At 39.4% G+C, this 23,791-nt stretch overlaps 1 protein-coding gene across 2 annotated transcripts; it reads right to left on the reverse strand.

The window, feature by feature from the left end:
* Window positions 1–428: 428 nt before the first annotated feature.
* On the reverse strand, window positions 429–7,131 carry LOC108236917 (wiskott-Aldrich syndrome protein family member 3-like). Of its 2 annotated transcripts, none has more exons than XM_017417981.3 (9): window positions 6,947–7,131; window positions 5,132–5,296; window positions 3,234–3,368; window positions 2,971–3,124; window positions 2,755–2,872; window positions 2,486–2,670; window positions 1,703–1,924; window positions 1,301–1,605; window positions 429–1,183 (listed from the first exon to the last, which is right to left on the reverse strand). In XM_017417981.3, the coding sequence occupies exons 2-9, from the start codon at window positions 5,262–5,264 to the stop codon at window positions 1,026–1,028; spliced, it is 1,410 nt and encodes a 469-aa protein (XP_017273470.1). In that variant the 5' UTR covers window positions 5,265–5,296; window positions 6,947–7,131; the 3' UTR covers window positions 429–1,025. The 2 variants fall into 2 exon arrangements, with proteins under 2 accessions (XP_017273470.1, XP_017273471.1); XM_017417982.3 differs by having other exon boundaries at window positions 5,132–5,343.
* Window positions 7,132–23,791: the final 16,660 nt, after the last annotated feature.

Raw genomic sequence — 23,791 nt, forward strand, 5'->3', positions numbered from 1 at the left:
CCATCCTTTCAAATTTATATACTTTAGGGTTTTGTACATGTGGAGTTCTCCTTTAAATTATAGTAAAAACCCAGTCTAGACCATATTTCTATGGTAAATAAGCTGTTCTGGGTCCATTAAGCTTTCTGTGCAAGTTTACCCTTTTTTAAAGTTTTTAAAGTAGTAGCTTATTAGTAGAAGCTGTGACACTAATAACAACTTGCATCACAGATAATATCCCTTCACAGGTAGAACTTCAGGCTTTACAAATGATTTTATGTTGTGAGCGCAGAATAAAAAGCTTTTACATGTGGACTGAGTAAACCTTGAATTTGTTTCACAATTTAGGTCAAATGAAGCTACTACTTAATTTAATATCTAGAAGAAAAAGGCAAACATGATCATATTTATACAAACACTTTCCAAGACAAGTAACAATCGTTATCAGAAAGATAACACATTTATTTATTTATTTATTTTAACCTACAACACAATGTGAGAATATTAAATAGTCACAAATTGAGGTGGCAATTACAAAATGTCCCAACGATAAAATATATGGCATTGAATATACAGAGAAGTTACATAAAATTACAAAAACAGACACTTTGTTCTCCAAAAAAGCTGCTCTCAGTGAACTTTTATCCCGTTACATTTATCGACGTGACATGGTAGGGACATATCAGGTGTTAGTAATGACATTAACAATGGATCAGGTCTGTTCAAAGGTTCCAGTTACCCTTGACAGAGTTACAGAGAATCACTAATGCAATGCAAAGTCCTGGACACTGAAGACGATGCATGGATGAACTCCAGCCAGTCACTGCATGTATTAGACATGTCTCCTGTCAAAAAGGACTGGTGCTGGGACAACAAGTGCCTTTTTTATGTGACATTTACAGTGTGTTCGTAACATTTCCACATGTAATATACAGGAATTGTCAGAGGAAGAACAAGAACATCAGCAGACACTGGATGAAGACAAACCGAGTTATTCACAATTCAGTTTCTCGCGTTTTGAAGGTTCCCTCACGCAGAACTTGGGCTCAGTCTGACCACTCATTGTCGTCCAGCTCGGAGTCGTCCTCAGAGTCACTGTATTCCACTGCAATGCGCCGGGAAAGGATGGTGGCCACGTCATTCCCAACAGGCTCCCGCTTGTTCTGCTGTTCCTGCTGCTCCTGAACCTTCTTCAGCTGGATGCCTAACAGGAGTGTAAATCATTTCAATTAGTTCGAGTATTGCTACATATATCACGCATTTGTTTGTTTTTAAATATAACTAGAGGCAGACGACTGAAGGTGAAAGAAGCCCAACTCACCCATGCGAATGGCAGATAACAGGTCACTTCTTGCATCTCTCACAGGTTTCGTTTCTGACCCACTGCCTTCAGGGTGGCCCGGCAGGTGTAAAGGTGCAGCTGGGGGAGGGAGAGGTGGAGGAGGGGGACCTGGTGGAGGAGGGGCCCCGTGAGGCCCCGGCGGAGGGACTGGCGGGAGTGGGTAGCCGAGGCCAGCATGCAAAACGCCATTATGTGGGGCTGGAGGTAGTGAACCCCGAGGAAAGCCAAACGCTGTCTGAGCTGACGGGATGGGTGGGCCTGGGGGAGGAGGTGGAGGAACCGAGCTGTTTGACAGAATCAGAATTATGTTGAAAACCCTGGGAAAAAAAAGAGAAAATACATTTGAATCTTGCTTCGGCTGTGAGACTGAGCCACTCATACTTGCAGTCTGCAGGCAGACGTGCTGAACCACTGATCCTCTCGGCAACACGAGGCTCCGATGTGGAGCAGGTTACTGTCTTGTAGTTGACATCGATACTGTGGTATTCATGCTCCACAGGTGGGGAGGGGTGTGCGTTTCCAGGGACGTAATCAAGAGATTTGGCATAGTTACAAGCGGCCTGAGCAGATACTTGAGGGAGTGGGTAGTCCAGAAGATCAGGCCTAGATAAACAGTGACACACAGAGAGATTATGAGTGAGACGCATCCACATACCCACGGTTATATTATAAGGGTTAAAAAAATTGATATGTTGTATAAAATGTAGTGTTTAGATTTTCTTTTTGCATTTTATTGCTTCACAGCATACAGAAAAAAGACCCCACTGCTCCAAAAAAACAAATAAACAAAAAAGAAAGAAAAAAAAGACATCTTGAGCATGTAGAGATATGCACCCCAACAGGTGAAAATGTTGCCCCCTTTAAAGTTCTCAAGGAATATATTACTTGACACTATTTCTGAGTAAGCCTTGCAAATAAATAAGATCATCACACGATGATGATGCCTTTATCGTGCCTCACTGTTGGGACAGTGCTGTCTGAATGTGCTCTCTTAACTGTGAACACAATCCTAATTTTACCAACACAAGGGTAAATGCCCTGCTTAATTCAGGATGGCATTACCTAACCACATATTACATGCATTAGCAACAGCTCGGCTTAGTTATAAAAGACTTAAGGCGCCAAAACGGACTTCCTTTCACGAAACAGTCAAAGCATTCTGACCTGCCGTCTGGAGAGAGCGAGCCCTCTGATGAGGCTCCTCGCCGCAGAGTCTGTGGATGGTGGTGATCCGGACGAAGCTCTTTATCGAAAGCCATCATGTTCCACTCTTGCCTGCGGTTGCGGGCCTTTCTCACCTTCTTCACCTCACGCTGAAGCGTGCTGCTTCCCATGGACCGTTTCTGCTCCTGGGGGAGAGACGACGGAGAGATGAGGAGCGACGGACGACATGTAAAAACACGAGGAGTAGCCAAGCGGACTGAGGGGCTCACCCTTTGCCTCCGCCTTTCTTTCCTCTTGTCCTCGGTGTCCTGAAGCATCTTCTCTTTCCACAAATCGAAAAAGTACGACGGGTCTGAGTAGAACCTCATTGCATCTGTGGAATCCTCTCTAAATTTTATTTGAAGAAAAGAGATTTTCTGAGATCACATAAAAACTGAACATGTAAAAAAGAAAACTTGACTATAGACTTAGGACAGATGCGGCACCTGTAAGCAGTCAGGGCGCTCAGAGGGGGAGGCCTGTCACAGCTGTTGTACATTTCAGCCACAGAATCGGGAGTGCTGCCTTTAGCCAAAACCTGCTGGTCCTGGACAGTGGAGCTTCTGAACGCCTTCCTCATGTTTATGACCTGAAGAGACACTGTCAAACAGAAAGACGAGGGGCACAAATTGATTTGCAGTAGGCGTGTGTGAGAATAAACATCGCTGTCGGTTCTTCAAATAAGCAGATGTGTTTCCAGTGAACAGACCCTCCTCTACGCTGGAGTCCAGCTGGGTGACTTTGACTGCCAGGTGGTCAATGCGGTCCTGGAGAGAGTTTGCACGCGTGTAAAAGGTGTTGGCTTCGTTAAAAAGCTCCCCGAACACGTTCTCCGCATGTTTACCTGCAACCCGAATAACAAAAAAAGAAGCGTTAAAAAGAAGTAAATCGGTTTAATCTTTCAGAAAAGGAGCCACAAAGAAAAGGTACTGTTAATGCAAAACAAATTTATTTCTCTTCTTTTGCCCCATTGAGTCTGGATTATCCTTCAGCATTAAGTGTTTCTCTGCCACGTTACAGCGGCTCCGATCCACTTAATGTGAAAGCTGTCGTTGGACTGCAAGTGTTTGGGTCGCCGCCCACCTACCTCCATCTTATCTGCCCGTTTCACAAAGTGTCACAGTAAGCTCTAAGCCTCTGTCGCTTCACAAAATCCACCCCGATGTCCACACTCACAAAAACCACAGGCTAGACGTATGGGAGAAACTTTAACACATAAGTACAAGCTTTTTTTGTCTACAGACAACAAACCAAATTAAACATTTAATTTGAAAACACTGGGCATCCATCAGATACTAAAGATGATGACTATGAGTAAACTATGACTATAAAATCATAGTTTAGTGACTGCTGAAGAATAACCCAGAGCTGTAATCCAGTGCAAGAAACTACTTAAGCACTTTAAAGAATAAGTGGACATATCTGTAAGGCTGTTTGTTATTGTGGTCAAAAATTATAAAATGCTGCAAGTGTGCAACAGTTTCTGATGCCCAAAAGAATAAACAAACAGAGCTCCCATTGAACACTGCCACGTTTCAGGCCACTGCCCTTCTTCAGACTAACACTCTGAGTCACCGTTTTTAAATATCCCCAATAAAATCATGTGACAAACACTCACTCAAAAATATTATTAGTAATCTTTTTAAAGTTTGTAATACATTAAAAATAGATAGACACAAATAGACCCACACAAGTAATAGCCAAAGCAAAATAAACATGTAGCAAAATAATATATGATGCAGCGTACAATACAATGTGTCTCTAATGATCAGTAACCTATGGAAGCATCAGGCTCTAAGTCACTGTCCTAAAAACAACAACAACATCAACAACAAAAAGCAGTCCAATAAGTTCTTTGCGATCTTGATAATGCGCTCACTGATACTGTGAAGGCAATAAATTAGCGATATATTGTGTAGTCTTAATATATAACTATAAAACCCTGACAAAGCTAAAGGAGAAGATAATGAACGACGAGATCTGAACTGTTAATGTATGAGATATAAAAATATATGATTTCAGTTGTACGTACTTATGTAGTTTCTTGTCTTATAATGGACAGTTTAGACCACTTTAATATTTTTTGATGGTTATTTGCAATCTGACCCTTGGATAGGTTACTGAATATTAGACACATAGTAAACTGCATTATGTATTGCTGTTTTTGCTATATATTAAATGTACTGTAATTATTTCTTGTATATGTGTATTTTATCTATGTGTTTTTAATATAATAGAAACCCTACACTTCAGTATATTTGCAAACAGATGTTTGTCATGTGATTTAATTGTAGTTAAAAATGGCAACCCTGTATTCAGAGTGTGGCCTGTATACTGGGCTGAAATACCAACTGCAAGAACTCTGTTGACAAAAACAACAAAGATCTCAGTGTGAATAAAGCAGAATAAAGCAGGAAGAAAAACAAAATCATTGGCATACTTTTTTAGGTTACAAACCACTATTTTTTCCTGTGTTTACTGTGTATTTGGAACAAGTTATGTTGTATTAAAAGAGGCAACAGAGAGTCTGTGTAAGAAAATACATCACGCAGCTCCGCCTGATTTCAGGTTAGGAAGAAGTCATCCTTTGAGGAACCTCGATCTTACTCAGACTGCTGAGCTGACGGATGATGGCAGACAGCGTGTTGTTGGTCACACACTCCAGCTCGCTGCCGATCCCATCCGGCACGGCGCCGTGGCACAGGTGACGAGGCTCGATGTTTCTCTTGACCAGAGGCATGACGCCTGCTCACATCTCGACGACAGCAACTACTGCAGGGGTCAGAGGTCACACAGGTCAGCTCCTCAGACACGGCAAGCTGCAGAGTACAATAAATATTAACTTTTTAAAATTAAACGCACAGGATCTACTGACCTGTCTATTAATTGCTGCACAAAGCTTCTATAGCAAATGTTTCTGAATGACAACTAACAAATAAAAATGAACATGGATGATAAATAAACAGCTATGAACAGCTTATTATACAATTATGTTTTTAGTCTACAATTGTGAAAACATTTGTTTTCTGTTCAGTTTGATTAGTTTATAAAAAAGGACAAATATAATAACCAGACAAAGCTAAAATGAAGCCTTCAAGGCTTTAGTTGTATTTGCCATGTTGTGCATTTGACACCTTTTGTAGAATTTATCCATTTCTCACCACCTTTCAAAGTGCTACGCATACTGGGCCTCTGTGCAAAGACCGAATGTGCTCAGCAGCAGCTGTTTCACCCAACACGCTGAAAAAATTAAGAGGCAACAGAACAGATGTGGCAGTTTTTTTGAACACATTTGCACTTCTTGATTAAATGGATTTGACAATGATAATTCTCAGTGAATGCACGTTGGGGTGAACCAGCTCACCATTAACAATAAGGCCAAAATTACTGTCAACACTTGTGTTTTTAAATTTATTATTTTTTTTTAGCATTATGACAATAAGAGAACAAAAATACAATCTGAAGCTTGGAGCAGCTCTTCTAATGGCGAGAGAAAGAATTTGAGGCTCTGACATCAAAACTAAAAATATATTTTAGCATTTAAAACAATAATACAAACCTTCATGTGATGTTACAGTGGCAGGATGTTATTTGAAAGGCTTTGTCTCTTGACTCTCTTTGCATCCATCAGCAAAGTGCACAGACAGTTTTTAATGGTTTTACACACAGGTTTTTAACTGCCTGCTAAATAAAAAAAAACGAACTAAATCGATGCCCTTGGAAACATGTGACTCAGGTGTATAATACATTTTAAATAAAATCAAAAGGACCTTTTTAATTGATCAAACTCAGTCTCTTCAACTCTAAACTTTAATTTATCTATATTTTATTGACATTACTTTAGGAGCTTCCATACAACCATTACTTGCAGTCGTAATAAAGATGTAAAACAAACTTCAACACAGGATTTAAGAATTGTTCTTAATATGATTATTTTCTTTCAAATCACTTCTACTTTGCTGCATGTTAGAAACTTATTAATCAAGAAGCGAACAAGATTGAATTTAATTGTTAATCAAATAAAAACATATTTTACAAAAAATATTTTTATTTTTTGCAAAGTTTTAGATAAACCTTTAAGCACAACTGTGAATGTAAAATCGTTGACTGGAAATAAAAACAAAATAAGAACACTTTAAAGACATCTCATCTCTAAAGATAAGTGGCTCAGGGATGGTTATTAAAAATGATAATCACCTTTAAAAAGTTATCCTTTTTATGTCCGTGTTACGTGTATTTTCTTTACATTGAACTTTTTTCTGCTTGTGTTTTTACGATTAGCTGAATTATACTTAAGTGATAAGTCTGGATTTGTTTTACAGCAACAGATTTTAAATGACTTTCTTAACAGCATTCAAACTTGTAGCTAAATGTCACCCATAGTTTTCTTCAAAACATAGATTACATAACAGAAAAGCCTACCAGTGGACTGGTCCTATCTGTCCTGGCAGAACGTTTCCAGTGGGTCAGCTTCTAATTTGTTTTGCCGTGGAAAAAAAAGAGCTGTCAGAGTTGAGCCCAAGCTATTCCACTCAAGTGAAAGATGCTAACTGAGGGCCTGCTGCAGTCCGCCGTGTGCTGAATAGCGACGGTCATGTCTGCAGAGCGCAGTTTACTCTGAAAACAAATCCCTGGTCCAAATGACATCCTGAGCCATGAGGGGATTTAGCCAGCAGATTTACTCCTGCTGTCCAATCACAGACGTCAAGGTTGGCTGCTTGACATCCAGTTTTATTTCAGGATGTATTAGTAGTAGTCATACTGAGCCTAAATGTTAGCTTCCTTCTGATAATTTGATCTGAAATGCATGATTTTACAGGACACATCAAAATAAGGCAGAACCTAAAGAAAATCTTTATTGCTGCCTGAATCAATGGCTCATCAGGGATGGTTTTTTCACAATTAAAGCATTGATTCAAGTTTTAAATTTCTGCAAAATGCTAATTAAAATAGAATGTAATGACTTTCAAATCTCATAAACCCATATTGTATTCACAATGGAATATAGTAAACATATCAAATGTTTAAACTTTGAAATGCTATTTTTAGGAAAAAAAAAAAGGTTTTAATTTGATGGGATCAACACATCTCAAACAAGTTGGATCAGGGCCAACAAAAGGCTGTGAAAGTGGTATGAATAAGAAACAGTTGAAGGGGCATTTTGCAATTAATTCGGTTATTTGTCAACAGGTCGGTGAGAGAACTGGGTAAAAAAAGAGCATTTTAGAGAAGCTGAACCTCTCAAAAGCAAAGATGGGCAGAGGTTCGTCAGTCTGGAAGAAAAAAAAATAGTGTTATCGTGATTTCAGGATCATGTTCCTCTACAGAAAATTGGGAAGACTTTGAATATCCCACCATCTATAGTTTGCGAAATCATCAAAACATTTCAGTAATCTGGAGAAATCTCTGAGCTCAAAGGACAACGGACTGAAAGTCAGTATTGGATCCTGTGGTCTTCAGGTATCCCTGCATTAAAATCAGCTCTGATTCTGTTCTGGACATCACTGCATGGACTCAGGAACACTTCCATGGATCATCATCTGTAAACACAGCTCACCAAGCCGTCTACAGATGAAGGTTAAAGCTCTATCATGCAAAGAAGAACACCATAGCAACACCAGCTAGAAACGCTGGTGTCTTCTCTGGGTCAAAGCTCATTGAAAATGAACTCAGTTATCATCTTTTCCAGTTAAGGCCTTGCATATTTTAGTGAGACCACATACTGCATCCATCACAACATGGTTTTGAGGTAGAAAAGTCTGCCTGCAGTCCAGACCTCTCACCAACTGAAAACATTTAATGCATTATGAACCAAAAATAATCCAGCAAAGAAGACCTAGGACTATTGAACAGCTAAAATCCTACATCAGGCAAGAATGGGACAACATTCCCTCCACAACCTCCAGCAGCTGCTCTCCTCTTTAGAAACTGATGTTAAAAGTAGAGGAGATGCTTCACAGTGAGAAACATGGCCCTGGCCCAACCTTTCTGAGATTTCTGGCTGCCCTCAAATTCAAAACTACCTTATTTTTATTTTCCTAAAAATGGTGCATCGTCTTAATTTACACATTTGATATGTTTACTATATTCCATAATGAATAAATATGGGTTTATGAGATATGTAAATCATTGTATTCTTGTTTAATTTCATATTATACACTACGTCCCAGTTCTTTTTGGAAGATTTTTTTGTAATTAACTGTGATTTTGCAATAAAGTGTAATGCTAGGAGCATTTATTATTTGCAAAATCTCAACTCTAAAAGTCTTTTATGCTAGTATAACAATTATTATTATTTTTTTCTGTTTTTCTTTCATTTCCAATCAACAACCTGTCGCAAACACGAGCATATTAGTCTAATCTGGTCTTTTATCATCTCAGTGGGAGCGACCTGGATTAATAAAGAAACAAGCTATTCACAGTTTGACCTGAAAACTGTGAACACACACTCAACACATACTGTTCTTATCTCACAGATGACAGAAGGGATTAGGGAAGGTAGTTCTGTAACCTAGATATGGGGGCTTAAATCTTTGTAAGCATCACTTCAGAAAACAATAACTCAGTTATTACAGAGGAACTGCTTGATTCACGGAGACAGTTTAATCCACGAATGTAATCCGGATTGGTGAAACGTTTGAAGTTGACTCCATGATTTTTGTATAAAATATGGATCTTCAGTGAAGGATCAACCTCTGAGGGAGAAAACAGGAGAGGAAGTAGGAAATTCAGAACATCACAAGTTCTCTTGAAAAATAAAATTTGCATCATTTAACAAAAATAAAACAAGAATGCAAGCACATTAAAAAAAGCAGCAATATTTTTAAGACATGGTTTGTTTTCATTTTGCTTTACAACCCGAAGCTGTGCTGTCATGTACCTTTAGAGACATAAGCTTTTCACTGACAGCTGTTCCAAAAAACAAGCCTTACTTTTTTTAATTTGGCATGCTGACAGAGCTCTAAGGTCACAAATTGAGCTCTCTCCCCCCCTAGTATTTCAGAGAATTGCACAGTCTGACCTTGGGGGGAACCTACTGAGGAAATTGGCATCTGTCTTTAACGTTTTCCAGTTGACAATTGTTTCTTTTACTGTAGAATCCTGGTCTGTAAATTGTTTGGAAATGGCCTTTTAACACTTTGTCTGATTGTGGAGCAAAAAGAATTGCCTCCTTAAGAGCCTTATTGATGTCGCTCATCCCACTCACACCTGCTGACGATCAGTGTAGTTAACCTGCCCGTTAATCCCTTAAAAATCAGTAAATGTGGACAAAGCTGCGATCCACAATGTTACCAAAAACTGGGCTCCTTCTCTTCTTCGCCATGAAGTGCCATGAAGCAAACTCTGTTAGCAAAATACCTCATTAACCACTAGATGGGTTTTTATATTAGTTTGGAATCCATTTTCTGTTTCTGACGGTCTTCTTAGCTTTGAAACAAAGAAGAACCACGTTTCATATTTTAAACAGTATCATAATCTCTCAGACAGCTCAGAAGTATTAACCTCAATTCAGTTCTTACCATCTCCATTATTGCCATCATTAACCCCGATGGTGTCACACGGAGTAAGCAGCAACCAGTTCGCTCACTCGCTGCACAGAGGCGCAAACACCAACACCTCCCATCATCCCATCAGTCTGTCCCTCTACTGAGATTTGTCCCCCTGTTATGGCTTTTTAGTGATGTTCTGTAATGACCACAATCAATACCTTACCTGGAATGAGTGAGGAGTATACAATAATGTGGGATGAGTATTTATTCTCACTGAGATTCCCCTTGTGCTTATGTTAATCCACACTGTCTAAAATGTCTTGTGTGTAATTGTCAATATGGCTGTCAAACATACTGCATGACGTTGTAAGAAACGCTCATTAACATGTTTAGGAACAATTAAGTGCTTAATTTAACTTGTTTAAAATTGAATGTTTCCATGGTATTCTTGTTCAGCTAATGATAAACATGCAATAACATAATTAGATAAGCCGATGGAATAGTCTAACATATTTAAATATAGCAACAAGAAATACAACAAGCCACCTTTTTCTTGCCAGTTTTTGACAAAGAGATAAAGTTTGAAGCGCAGTATCCTCAGAGTTGAACTTTCCATGTTCACTTTGTCACACGGTGCCATCTGTTGGGTGTTAAAGGTAGCACAACAGCAAAAAAACTCCCATAATTTCCTGATGATTTCAGGAATTTCCTGTTACATCAGTTTAGACAGCCATGTTCATTTCAGTAGGATTCATAATATTTGCTGCTCCTCCCTGATAATTAAAGTGAATGTTTTAATGACTGATCTTTAGAGTTCAGAGAACTGTGACATGTAGCTCTTAAACATGTTTAAATTTAAATTTAAATATATTTTCTCTCAGAAGGTTCCCCCTACTGATCAAGCTTTTTGTTAATCGAGAGGAGGTGAAGGCACGGAGCTCGAGTCAACTCTTGACTCTTCCTCTGAGTAGAGGCTCTTTTCTTTTAGGCAACAATCAGTTTACATTTTCTCAATCAGCAAAGAACATATTCATAAAAATGTACATCTTAAGTTCTAGCTTTTAGCACAAACAGCACAAATAAGGTACCAAGAAAGCACCCCAAAACAAAGCCAAATTGCTAGTTCTTTCCTGTTTTTTTTTAGAATTTGTAGAAGTATACTTATTATCTTTCACAAACAGAAATAATGATGATTTAGTTTAACAGTACTGATTCTTTTAAATCATTAAAATGCACTATAGCCTACAGTTATAAAGCTATCATCAAGTTGTCCAACTGTTCCCATCTAATCTTTTCCATAATGGGATTTTACAAAACCTTAAATTTTCCCATAGCAGAACTCTGCGCATCGCACGGCACCAGGGAAGAAAATCAGCCACAGTTTAATGCCGTATCAAAAGCCTTACAGTTCCTGATCAGCTGCCTTCAGAGGGGGTGACTCTTAGAATACCTCAACTTGTTTGTCTCATGGTTTAAGTAGTGCACATAGCCATGGAAAGATCATTAAATCACTGTTTTACCAATTGGTTTAATCCCCATAACAAAAGGGGGATATGCAAAAAAAAAAAAAAAAAGAGAGAGAAAATTGAGGGGGAAAACTGGTGGGTGAGATTAAGTGGAAACTTGATGGATCTAAAGTGACGGCTCTGCTTCCCAGGGTTTCACTAAAAGGGAGATACTGCATCTCGCAGGTTGAGGGAAGCTGCTGATCGGCCTTTCCCTGTTACCCCAACAGTGGCCGGTGTCCGCTGCTGAAGCCATCTGCCGGATTAACCAGCAGGATGTGTTTTTATTGAGAGCATCCTATTCATATCCTGCCTGCAAAGGTTTACATTAAGGTTGAACTCGGGTGCGCTTACAATGGCAGATGAAATGAGCTCCGTTCGTCTTACAGCACCCCTCCCCATCTTCTCACTGTTTGGGAGACCGATAGCACTGGGTTGAAAGGAGCTGCTCCGCCGTGCCATGAAAGGGGGTCTCAAGCGATGCCACTGTCTGCTGCCGATTCTTTCTCGGGCGCTGACAATAAAGCTGTGCCCGGGATGAAAAAAAGAACAAAGCAAAATGTATGTGCCAAGCGCGATTGTGTCTTCTAATAGGCATCAACAGGCCAAGTTCTCTGTGTTACCATACAGGTGAACTCATTCCTGGGAAAATGTTTTTTTTTTCTTTCTTCAGCCTCGTAAGCGGGATGGCGTCCCCCTTTTTTCCTGAGCCTAAAGGGATTAGTCGTGCCAGTGCTACCCCGGCTGTCACGGTACTGTCTACTTCCCATCTCTCCTCTCGGCCTCTAATGTGATTAACCCATTCCCTGTGGTCCAAATGGTTCTGGCCGGTGGGTAGAAGGACAGGGAGGAGGAGGTGGGGATGGGGGCGACTCCTCCTTGGCATGTTCTTCACCATGCCTCACTCGTCATTGCTTGTACATTTGTTGGACAGGAAGGACTGAGGTCGAAGGTCTGTTGGATCGTAAAAAGGAGCACAAGTACGCGTACAAGAAAGAGATTCATATCTGGCACCGTTTCAATGACAGAGCTACTACTGAGTCAGTTTTGTAGTTAAATTGTCTCTAATTGTTTTAGTGTGGGCCTCGCAGGCTTTTGGGTCATTAAAACACCGGACCTGGCTTTGTGAACTCCTCATCACAACTTATAAAAACTCCTCAATCGGCGATGAAGATCTGCTCAAGCAGATTTGTCATGTGGCTTTAGCTGTCGTCTGCCCCTGAATATTCACTGCTTTCTTAAACACAGGCCATAATGATCACCTACCCCCATCATCTTGTCAAACGTCAGTGTTTGAGGGGTTTCGCCTGTTTAACACGTGTCACGCTCATTTTGCACTCATCTGCCGCGATTCTTCAGAGCATATGCTGCACACAGAGAACAACATGCCCTTTGTCACCACTCGAGAAGGAGAGGCCTCGCAACCTGGTGGCTGGACGACCTACAATTAAAAATCACGCTTGTGTTTCTTTATATTTCGACTCTTTTACATGTTAATTACGCTCCTAAAGCGATAATTCAGATCCGTTGAAGTGGGGTTCTGTGGAAAGGTCCTAAGCAATATCTTACCTGTTGCAGGTAGCGTTTTGAACGACCTCAGATTGGAGAAACAGAGTTTAATTCAGACAGGAAGGGTGAGCTCGTGTTCAAAGACAAAAGTGACTGCTGCTGTCCTGAAATGACTCCAGACTCTACTTTAATCATGTTCAAAGACTTATCTACAACAGGTAAGATATTATTTGTTCACAACACTAACATCCTACGATCTAAACTATTATTTTAACATGATAGAGTCCTGAACGTGTATAGAACATTTACTGTCATCAAAACAAAAAAACACAATAAGAAGATACACAGAATCAGAGTTTTAAACAACTAAATGTAAACACAGTTTCTCTCTGTATCTACCGATATATTTTTGCCTTAACTTACAATATTAGTTTGCTGTAACTTTTTAAAAATTATTATTAACACATCATTAAAAGAAAATCAACTGAACTCCATCCCCCTGTCCAACAACGTCTCCCCTCGTGCTGTTCCTGGCAGGGCTTTCACGTGAGCTCACAGCCACAGTCAGGCGACAGCACGGAGAATTAGGAGTCTTAATTAAGATTTTTTTTTTTTTTTTTTTGCTTTTACAATGCCGCAAGCGCTCTTCATACGCAAGACAACAGGCTTGAATAAGGCGGGGTTACGGTGGAGCTTTAACCAGCTGCTTGCTCTGAAACAAGCCCCAGAGTTAACACCAAGAGCCGACCAACGCAGGAACGTTTCCTCACAAAAACAGACTGTGAGATGATCAGGTTTTTCGTGCACGTCAGTGAGCAGTAATTCTGCGCGTGCATTTATTTCTACTATGTGGGGACACGTTTAAATTTACAATCAAGGAGTAAACAAACCGACATTGTGGCTGAAAGACAATGCAGTGAATGAGGCGGGGGCAGTCCTTGTGTTCAGACTTGGTAAATTTCCAATCGTGATATCAAAGCCTGCACCATGTAATGGAAGGCGACACTTATTGTATCAGTCGGGGCTAATGAGTGTCTAAAAGCCTGTGTGACTGTGTGCGCCAAGGAATCTCATCGTGTGTGCTGGGTGACAGGAAGAAAGGACATTGTCTCTGCAAAGTAAGGAAGGCCATGAAGTTCAGTGGTTAAAAAAAAAGCAAAGTTCACCACGATGAGTGAAGATCTCAGGAGGCACGCGAGGCCTCAGTGAGTTCTGTGCAGTCCAACCCAAATAGAGACATAAGGAGAAGAAAATGAGGATCCGGTTGTGTGTGTGTGTTTGTTTGTTTGTTTGTTTGCCTGTCAGCAAAATATCTTATGAACCCCCACGACTGAAAGTAATCGCTGAACACGATCAACTTTTGGAGTCAGCCCAATTCAAGATGGCCACCACAGCCAACTGATCTTAAAACACACCAACTCAGTGGATTTTACAGATATTGAGCTAAAATTCGGTGCGGTCGTGGCTCAGACTAATTCACATCACATACTCTAAGCGCTACACGGTGGGCATCATCTTTGCTTTAAACCTTGATATTAACTGTGGTCAACCCTGCTTGTCTGTTAGCAAAATGTCTCGCGAATCACTGGACAGATTTTAATGAAACTCTCAGAAAGTAATCCTCAGATGTTTATCTACAACTGCTTTCATACTCAGCACATAGTTTGAACAGATCTTGAAATATCACAGATGATTGTTTAGAGGGTTTGAGCAAAACGGCTGTAGCTTTGTTCCTTTCCATCATAAAACACTGGCATAAAAAGTAGCGAGCGATAGGCATTCCTTTGAGAAAAGCTTTCAGTCTAAGTCAGATCTAATATTTGCTGTCCTCACACGGCTACAAGTAGCTTCAGGTTACAGTTTGCCTCTGCTATCCTGAACCTTATTGTTTAATATTAAGGTATTAACAGATAAGTGGCTGTAAACAATTACAGGACTCTTACAACCAAAAGCAACCACCATAACAACATTTGCATTTATTTAACTAACCTTAGCTTTAAAAAATTGTTACAGAACAAAATTGTTATTACTTAATTTACATGAAAAAGCAAAAAGAAACCAAATGACACGTGAGGCAAAAATGCCCTGATTTCAGTTGTCAGCACATAGAACTGTGTACTTTACTTTATGTGTAACAAAAAAGACTAAAAATAAATTAAAACAAGCGGCAGACTAGCAGGACAGATATAAAGTCTGGTACTTTATGTGGGATTTTAAAGAGGTAGTGCAATGTTTATGTCTGCAAACTAAATAAAGATAAAAAATAAATAAATCAGAACCATATTTTTGTATCTTCTATTTGTAACCTGCCCTGCAAGAGCTAAAAATGACCAGCATCCACTTCCACCTGTTAAATAGTGCAGTACTTCCTGATAACCACAAGGTGGATATCTAACTAAATAAATTCAACATCAGATGAGGAGGTGTCCTTATTACACCCTCACTTCTTGCCTTGTTGGAGTAACTATTTATGGAGCTGTAATATTCTTTAAACTTTAAAGATCAATATTACTGATGCAGTGTCTTGTTTTGCTTTAGGAAGGTGTGTACATATTTTTAAAAAAACTAAAAATGAGTTTTTACCAAACCTTTTCATCAGATATGATTCATGTTTACATTCTAATCTGTTATATGTTTCAATGGGCCTTGAGGCTCTTTTATTTCTGTAAACTTTAGCTATCTCAGAAATAAGAGGGGAAGTAGAAAAAACAAGCGGCTCTGAGCTTTAATGTGTCATTTAAAGTCGGACACAGCTTATGTTTAATGAACCGCTGCTGCACAGACCACCAAATGGATCTGAACTGTTAAAAAAATGGAGGGAAGGCAATGAAACGAATGAAAAGGTCAAGAAGCAGAACAGCAGCAAGTTGAATCACAGGAAACAGTCTTTTATGGAGCAGATTCACATTGTCCTAATGATTACATAGAGGAATGTAAGTTACAACTACAGCAATTTAGTTCAAACAAATTTAAAACCTGAGAGAAAGAATACAAACTACTACCTGATTTCAGAAAAATTATGAGCTGTCTGATAGAAAACCTCAAGATGAAGGTGGAAATTCAGAATAATTATATAAAACAACAAAACTGCAAAATCTGATTCAAACCCACTAAAAAACATTAAACAGCTGATACTCGACCTAGACTTTGTTATACTCAAACTCTTTCCTGTTGATGGCACCTCACTGGAATCAAGTAAAATAAGACCTTAGAAAACATCCATTTAATAAAAATGATAACAATATTTAGGGGACCTCCAAAAACCTCAGGACCCTGGATTGATGTCCTGGTAAGCCATTTTGGAGAGTTCAGCCCCAACAATGTTTGTTTTACTCACCGAGATGTGTTTTCATGTAATCATAGTTTTCATTTTGTGCAGATTCTGTTGCTAACAATGCCTTTATCAATATAAGTCACTAAACCAAAAACACAAGTTATTTTAAAGAATTAACTCAATAACCTTTAGATATATTAAAAAAAAGGAATAATATCAAACCCACCTATGCACACCGGGCACCATTTTTTCCCCCCGTTGTCGCCTCCTGTCAAATCAGACCTCATCAGCGCTGGAATTCTTGTCATTGTCCCGAATTTATGAATAGTCTAATTTGTTGGCGGATCGCAAAAGTGGCGTTTCACAAATGCTGCAGAATAGGAAAAGAATCGGCTGCGGAAAAGCATAATGCCCTCAAACCGAGGGGGCTGTCAGCTGAAGGCACATGGCCCACTGGAGATATAATGACATCAAGGATCTGAAGTGAAAGTGTTTTTTTTTTTTTTTAAACCCGCCGATGGTGGCTCACACTCAGAACAGTGGTCAACTTTAGTGCACTCATCTGAACGTAACTGAGGTTGACACTATTTGACCTCGGTCTCTACCCCTTCTCTGCCGGCCTTTGTTTTCCTGTTCCCCCCGGGGGAGTTTAATTTAATACTAACCTAACCCACTCTATAAAATCTCCTAAGCTCTCATTTCTCAACATTTGCTTTTCTATTATTTGGTGGAAGTCCTCGTTTTAGAATTGGTCTTTTGTAGGACCTCTGACAGAATTGTTTCTCTTGGTCTGGGCCTTCAAAGAAAGAAAAAAAAAGAGCCTCCTCAGTAGCTTGAATGAAGAAGTTATTGTTGTTAGCTTAACTTAGATCTTCCACAACACTGAACTTTCAAGAACCAGTTTGTTTTTATAGACTTTAAAATATCTGTACAACATTTTAGCTAATGTATAAATGACACTTTCTACGTTGAGTCAGAAATTACAAGCTTTTGAAGGTCTAAATTCAAAGATTTCTCAGTCAAATGAGCAGAAGAAATGAGGCCTGTTTAAAGCTGATCAGCATAGAGAGAATCTAATCTTTGCTTTATTCTCTGGCTTGAAGCTTAACTTCAGGCTGAGCAGGAGGAAAATCTTGAAATATACCAAAACCACTATAACTTGTTGAAAGCGCAGGTGGATTGTATCTTATTTGCTTTGTGAATACATTAAAAAAGACTGAAATCACACTTATTTGGACTTAGTTCAGCTATAAATCAACTTAAATATAGAAACAACACTCACTGTGTCATGCATTAGGAGGGCACACACAAATCAAAATAACACTTTGTTATTAATTTGGTCAGGAAAGTAACATGACAAGTTTCTTTTTATTACTTCTGTTTTTTTGTTGGTAGCCAGACTAACCCAGGTTCCCAGTAGCATGGTAATATATTGTTGGGGCACAAAGTGCAAATGTCTGAAAGCCCATTTAAATTCTTTTAGAAAGAATCTCCAAAAAAAAAAAAAAAAAGAAAAAAGCGCTTCCATGATTTAGAGCTAGCAGGTGGATGATTGTGCATGGATGACTGATCGGAAATAAAAAGATGCCCGACAGAGCATTCAAGATAGTGAAGGCAATGTTCCTCATTTCCTAATTAGCGCTCGGATTCTGTTTCCTTGTGCAGCATCCCACATTGTTGCAGGAAACCAACAAAAAAGTTGAGTCAAGCCACAAGAAAAACCTTGTATCTTTTCAGAGGGAAAGGTTCCTTTTCGGGGGCCAGTGTGCAGCCGTGTTTGTTTTCTAACAGTGAATGGGGATGGGTGTGTGTGTGTGTGTGTGTGTGTGTGTGTGTGTGTGTGTGTGAGGTGTGAAGCTGAATACTGCGAGCCACCATGATGCTGTAAATACAAACAGGAGCAGTTTATAATGAGCCAAGCTCCACGTTCAGCCCTTTGATCGCAGCCACTGAGGGAACAGGGTTTTTTTTTTTTTTTTGTTCTGAACAAAGGTTCACATGAAGTGAAACGTCTGCAACAAACAAAACACGAAACTTATTGTGCCACTTTCATTTAGTCTGCGAGCTCAGCTGTTTGGAGTTTGTTGGATGTTAGGGGAAGGGATGCTGCCATTATCAAAAGCCCTGATCAAAATGCTGAAAGCGCTCAGCAGGGAGGTTACTAATGTTTTAAATATAATTAAAAAACTAAGTTTTCACAAAGTAAAATGACAGGAATATGCTAAAATGATAAAAATAAGAAAATGTGGACGTTTTAGTGGAGAGTGACAGTGTTAATTTGACTCTTATTGTTAAAGTTTTTTATGCAAATTTGATTTATTTTTCTACATTTTTTTACTTTTTCCTTCTACATTTTACAACAACTTCCTAACAGAGTAAAGCTTATGCCAAAAATCTCAAAGCAAACAGGATTTTCTTTTACAGTGATGATGGAGTTTAAGTGAAATGTGCAAAGAGAAAACCAAAAAGGGGAGAACAACACACTTTGCTAAAGATCTTTGTGCAGTAGGTCTTAAATTATACTTCTCATTAAAATAAAACATGATTCAGTTTGATGATAGATAACATCGTAGGATTAAACACTATCACTATGTGGTCTGATGGAATTGATTTATTGATTTCATTTATCTCGAATAAACTGATAAAATGTGGGCAACTTTTACAAAACATCTTAGTTTTAAGCCAGTCTCGTCCTGACGGAGAGCTTACAGGGATCAGGATTCCCCCCAGGAGGCCATCTTTTCAAAACTCTTTTTAAAGCAGTTAGTACAAGAGGAGGTTTCTTTCACTTTCTGTTTGTCCAACTGGGTTTATAGAAGACCATTTGTACTTTTGAGTATTTTCATGAAGAAGGAACGTTAATAAACTCAGATACATTTTCTTTTTGTTTTGTTTCAAGGTTTGTAGAACTGAAAATGAACTGCAGCGAAGTGATATTTAAATTAGCCTCAAGATACACAAGCTGTAAACATGCTGTGTATGGTTTGTCATCAACTAACTGCAGTTGCACTGTCTGCCCATAGGATGTCACTATATATATGTATACATTTATATATATGTGTGTTTTTAAAGTCAATTATGCTCATTTCTAAAGTCCCACACCTAAAGCTGCTTTCTGTGACACTATGTGTCCGCTGTTTAATATAACTACAACATAAATTAATGCATTTTCATTCCTTTTTTATTTCGTTTTGTTTGTTCAGTTTATTTTGTTTGGTGGTTTAATGTCTCAGCAGTGTTAGAAAATGAACTGTGACTGAATGAAACAGTTAAATACTTTCATGTAGCAAAGTCTTACACCGTCAGCAGCGAAGATGCTGAGGTAGCTCAAATCACGCATGAAAAAAAAACAAACCCAGATTTACACCTGTTACTGTGGGAAAAAACATACATAAAGAGAAAGATGTTTAAAGATGTTCTGTCAGAAAGCCAGACTTTGTGCAGGAATACCCCCCTCCTTCTCCTGGCTGCTGTTTCTCTTCTCTCATTGAGTTGCTGAAACAGTAACTTTCTTGTCTTTGTGTTCTGTTTTGTGGTTCTTCCTTCAGACAATGTTGGTGCAGCCATGACATGTCCTGCCAAACCACTTGGTGTACAGCAATCACATACTCCAGGGGCAGGAGTGACAGCATGTGCTGGCTGATGAAACAGGGAAGATGAAGCTTTTTCAATCTGCAGCAAAGGTTCAAATGTCAGCGGAGAGTCAGAAAACATGCTTTTCATAGCTTGGTATCAACTTCAGTTGTGTGAAAACCTTAAATATGTCAAAACATCTCACCCCATTTGCTCTTTTGTATTGATTAAAAAAAGAACAAAAAAATAAATAAAAAAGAGACAACTTTCTCCTGCCTAGGCAGACGCTGTAACCTTTGAATACCTATAGCTGTTTTTAATCCAAATAAAATCAAGGCTAATGCTTCATTACTGGGTATTTTTACATAATGATCCTCATGCTGCAGCTGTTAATTTTTTTATTAACGCAATTACCGGGCTCTTAGTGGACTGGGTCAGAGAGGTCTAATTACCCCTGCGTCATGCTGGTAAATAGTTGGAGGTGTCTCCGAGCAGGTGGCCCTGGAGGTAAGAGGGAGACATGGGGCGTACCGAGGCGGGCAATTACCGGGTGAATTTCACTTTAATAAATGTTGAGCTACATTTGGAAATTCAGATAACAGAGCTTTCTGCCTAATGGGTGCTGCACTGAGGCCACTTGAGCAAGAAAATGATCTGAAAGAGGGTTTAATTAACACGAGCTCCATGATCCAGGGAGCGCGTGACAGAATGTTAAAGTGAGGGGGAGCGAACACAGAGAGTATGAAAATTACTGAGGGGGAGGGGGGGTGATGGAGGGAACGGGGGAGAGGGTCGACGAGCCAACTTTTATTTTAGGCAGTTAAAGTCTGGAAAACGCTTCCGGTTCTGCACAGTTCTGATCCGATTATATAAAACTGCAAATTCAATTAAAGAAAAAGAGTGGATATGCATTCATCATTTTCAGATGAAGGAAGTCAATGATTACCTGGTTAAATATTATGATTTTCTTTGTAAGGATGTCCGGATCAAGATTTCTTTGTCCTTGTTACTGATCCGAAATTGCAAGCAGCTACTGTGCTGTTCTCATTCTGTATCTTAAAATACTTCTATACCACCTATGTTGATAGTTACATCACAGTGCTTTGTGGTCCGGCGGCCATATTTCGGCCTGGTTGATGTAAAACCACAAACAACAGAGATTGGGAGTGAAGTGTGCTCAGCTTCAGAGAAAAAACGCCTTGAATTAGATTCCAATCCAATGCCTGAATTTGGCTCTGGACACCCATAGTTGTTTATTTTGAACAAACTTACATAACATTTTTCAATCTATGGCCTTCTACCTCTGGCCCAAAATGTTGAAATTGCCACAATTGTCAAGTTTAAAAAATTTTTTTTTGGGTGTTTTGGATAGTTGTGGGCAGCAAATAGACTTGACTCAAGAAACTAACACAAGGAAAGGTTTAAGAGTTTTATTTTCAGTATTTACAAATAAAGACAACTAAGGACAATGATGATGGTCTTGGGGTGCTGAAATGAAGTATTTGCCTTTGAATATTGACTAAATTTCCAGTAGTTGAGTACAATGTGATCCAAAAAGGAAAGGGGATTGTTGAGGTGGAGAGTGAGCAGGCAGGTAAGCAGCATGGATTTTAGTTTACTGTTAGCTATGTCTGCTAGCAGAAAATAAGTGATTTGCCTTGACCTGAATGAAGGAGGATATACACGAGCATAAAGTGTCAAAGTCACAAGGGTTAAAAGGAGTAAACTTAAGTACAAAAACGACCACTGTGTTCACCAAGGTGACAGTACGGTCAGGCACAGGATGATGGCCTGAGCTGATCTTAAAACAGCTGTAGGTTGATGAAGATACTCATAAGTGAGATGGCTGGAACAGAGATTGAGCCAACCTGAGAAAAAAGAAGAAAAAAAAAGAGGAAAATGAGACCTATAAAGAAAAGCCCACATTTTGTCCAAAACTGTTTCCCCAAACGCCTCCTGTCTGTCCTGATTTTTCCTAATTTGAGTGAATGAGTGAATTCACACCTGTCAGTGTTGCTGTTCCAATCCTAGCGGCTCATCAGTGTAGTTAAGAGCTAACAAAGAAACCACGGTGTGGTTGAAGTTACTGCTGTCACCTCACAGCAAGAAGGTCTTTGGTTTGAGACTTTCTTTGTGGAGCTTACCTCTTCTCCTTGTGCTTATCTGGGGTTTCTCTTCCTCCCTCAGTCCAAAAAATGTGAAGTTATTTATTGATTTTAAATTGACTTTAGTTGCCAGAGTGAAAGCCCTCAATGACAGCTAATAATAACGAGCCAAAGGAAAACTTACTTTGAAGATATTTCAGAAGAAACATTTTCAGCCACCATTTTAATGATGTTAAAGAGTATTATTATACACTTCACATTACAGTGTATTGGTGTTTAGATATGCTAAATACATACACAATATTTTGATATCCACCCGAACATTTGATGACCTGTGGTATCTTTGCTCCACTAATTTAATCAGATTCTTCTCTTACATTGTGACCCCCCCCCCTACTGTGGTTACAGAGGAATCCATCACATAATTTCTTGACCTTTCGCCCCCAACTGAAATTACTGCGTTGCTGCGAGCCGCTCGTTAAGTGTTAAAAAACGAGTCTCCTGGTTTCCAGCTTTCTGATGATTCACAGCACTTTTAAGTGGTACCTAGTGTTGACCTTGGAGGTACCGTTACCCTGCGTCCCCAGCCCCTCCCCCACCAAACCCTGGCAGTGTCATACAGTAAGAGCTCTCAGCTGTTTATAGCAGGTGACGAAATGTTTTCATGAAGTTTAACTTGGAGGAATGCATATGCGCGTGATCGCTCAGCATGCCGGGGCATGATGTTTGGAAAAAGTTACGGTGCAAATAATCCAACGCTGCAGCAGCATTATGTGTCAGTGAAAGGACTGTGTTTTGGCCTGCAGCTCCGGTCACTTTTTATGTTTTTACTGTTTGTTGCGCGAGCTGCTTTAAAGCTCGCACCGTATAGGTCTGTGGCTGTGCGTGTGTGTGTGTGTGTATGTAGGCCCGCTGGGGTTTTGTTTTTGTTTAAAACGTGTATGTGTGTGGTTTTGTGCACGTAAGGTCCTCATGGTTTTACACACCGTGGTCTCCCTCCACTCTCTACTGGAGCTAAAAGCCCCGAAACAGAACGGTAATTGCCCAATTAGGGCCCTCGCTCTGTGGGCCGCAGAGCACTATGCGCCTCCACATGCTCACAGAGTCAGATAATTGAGCTGAAAGCAAATGAACGGATGGCAGACAAACAAGCTACTAGAAAATAATTACTTGGAGTGTTTCTTTTCAGTACCTGTACAGCGAATTTCATTATTGTCAATAGCCTCTAAAGCTGCTCGAAACGGTGGTATTTGTCATTTTCATAGAGACTTGATAATGACATTAATTTGTCTTAATGGGTTGGTTCTATTGTTAAAAATAGTAAAATGAGCAGAAATTGTCTTTCCTCGGCAGGTAGAGAGGACTTCACCACACTCCCGTCAGGCATGAGGAGATAATTTGGTGTGCTTGTCAAATTTCCAATAATTTGTTATATGGAACATGAGTAATGCTAATACCATTAATGTCCATTTTCCTCTAAATTCATTACTGCCCTTTTTCCCTTTTATGTTTTTAATGCCTGTGCCATTTTTCAGTGCTTCAAGAGGTTATACCAGGACTGGTTATAAACATGCACATTTAGTCTTTTGGCTCGTACGTACACAGGCGCACAGAAATAAACACATCATTTAAAACATCTGAAAGACATGTTTGCCATCAATCCTCCTTCCGAACAGCCGAGGTTTCAGTTAAACATTAAATATAATGCAGATTGTCAGGCAGGTTTCATCTGAAACACTGACAACGCTGGCTTTAAATATGAAATGACAAACAGCAGAAATGTGTTTTCCCCTCTTTGTTTGCCAATACTA

Source organism: Kryptolebias marmoratus, linkage group LG13 (assembly GCF_001649575.2).
Source record: "Kryptolebias marmoratus isolate JLee-2015 linkage group LG13, ASM164957v2, whole genome shotgun sequence".
In the NCBI taxonomy this organism is placed as follows: domain Eukaryota; kingdom Metazoa; phylum Chordata; class Actinopteri; order Cyprinodontiformes; family Rivulidae; genus Kryptolebias; species Kryptolebias marmoratus.

Excerpts from the sequence above, each read along its gene's own strand:
- LOC108236917 (XM_017417981.3), bottom strand. The coding sequence starts at position 5,264 with ATGCCTCTGGTCAAGAGAAACATCGAGCCTCGTCACCTGTGCCACGGC. Across the intron at positions 3,369-5,131 it reads CCGTCAGCTCAGCAGTCTGA|GTAAACATGCGGAGAACGTG; the intron begins GTAAGATCGAGG and ends TTCGGGTTGCAG. Across the intron at positions 1,184-1,300 it reads GTTATCTGCCATTCGCATGG|GCATCCAGCTGAAGAAGGTT; the intron begins GTGAGTTGGGCT and ends CACTCCTGTTAG.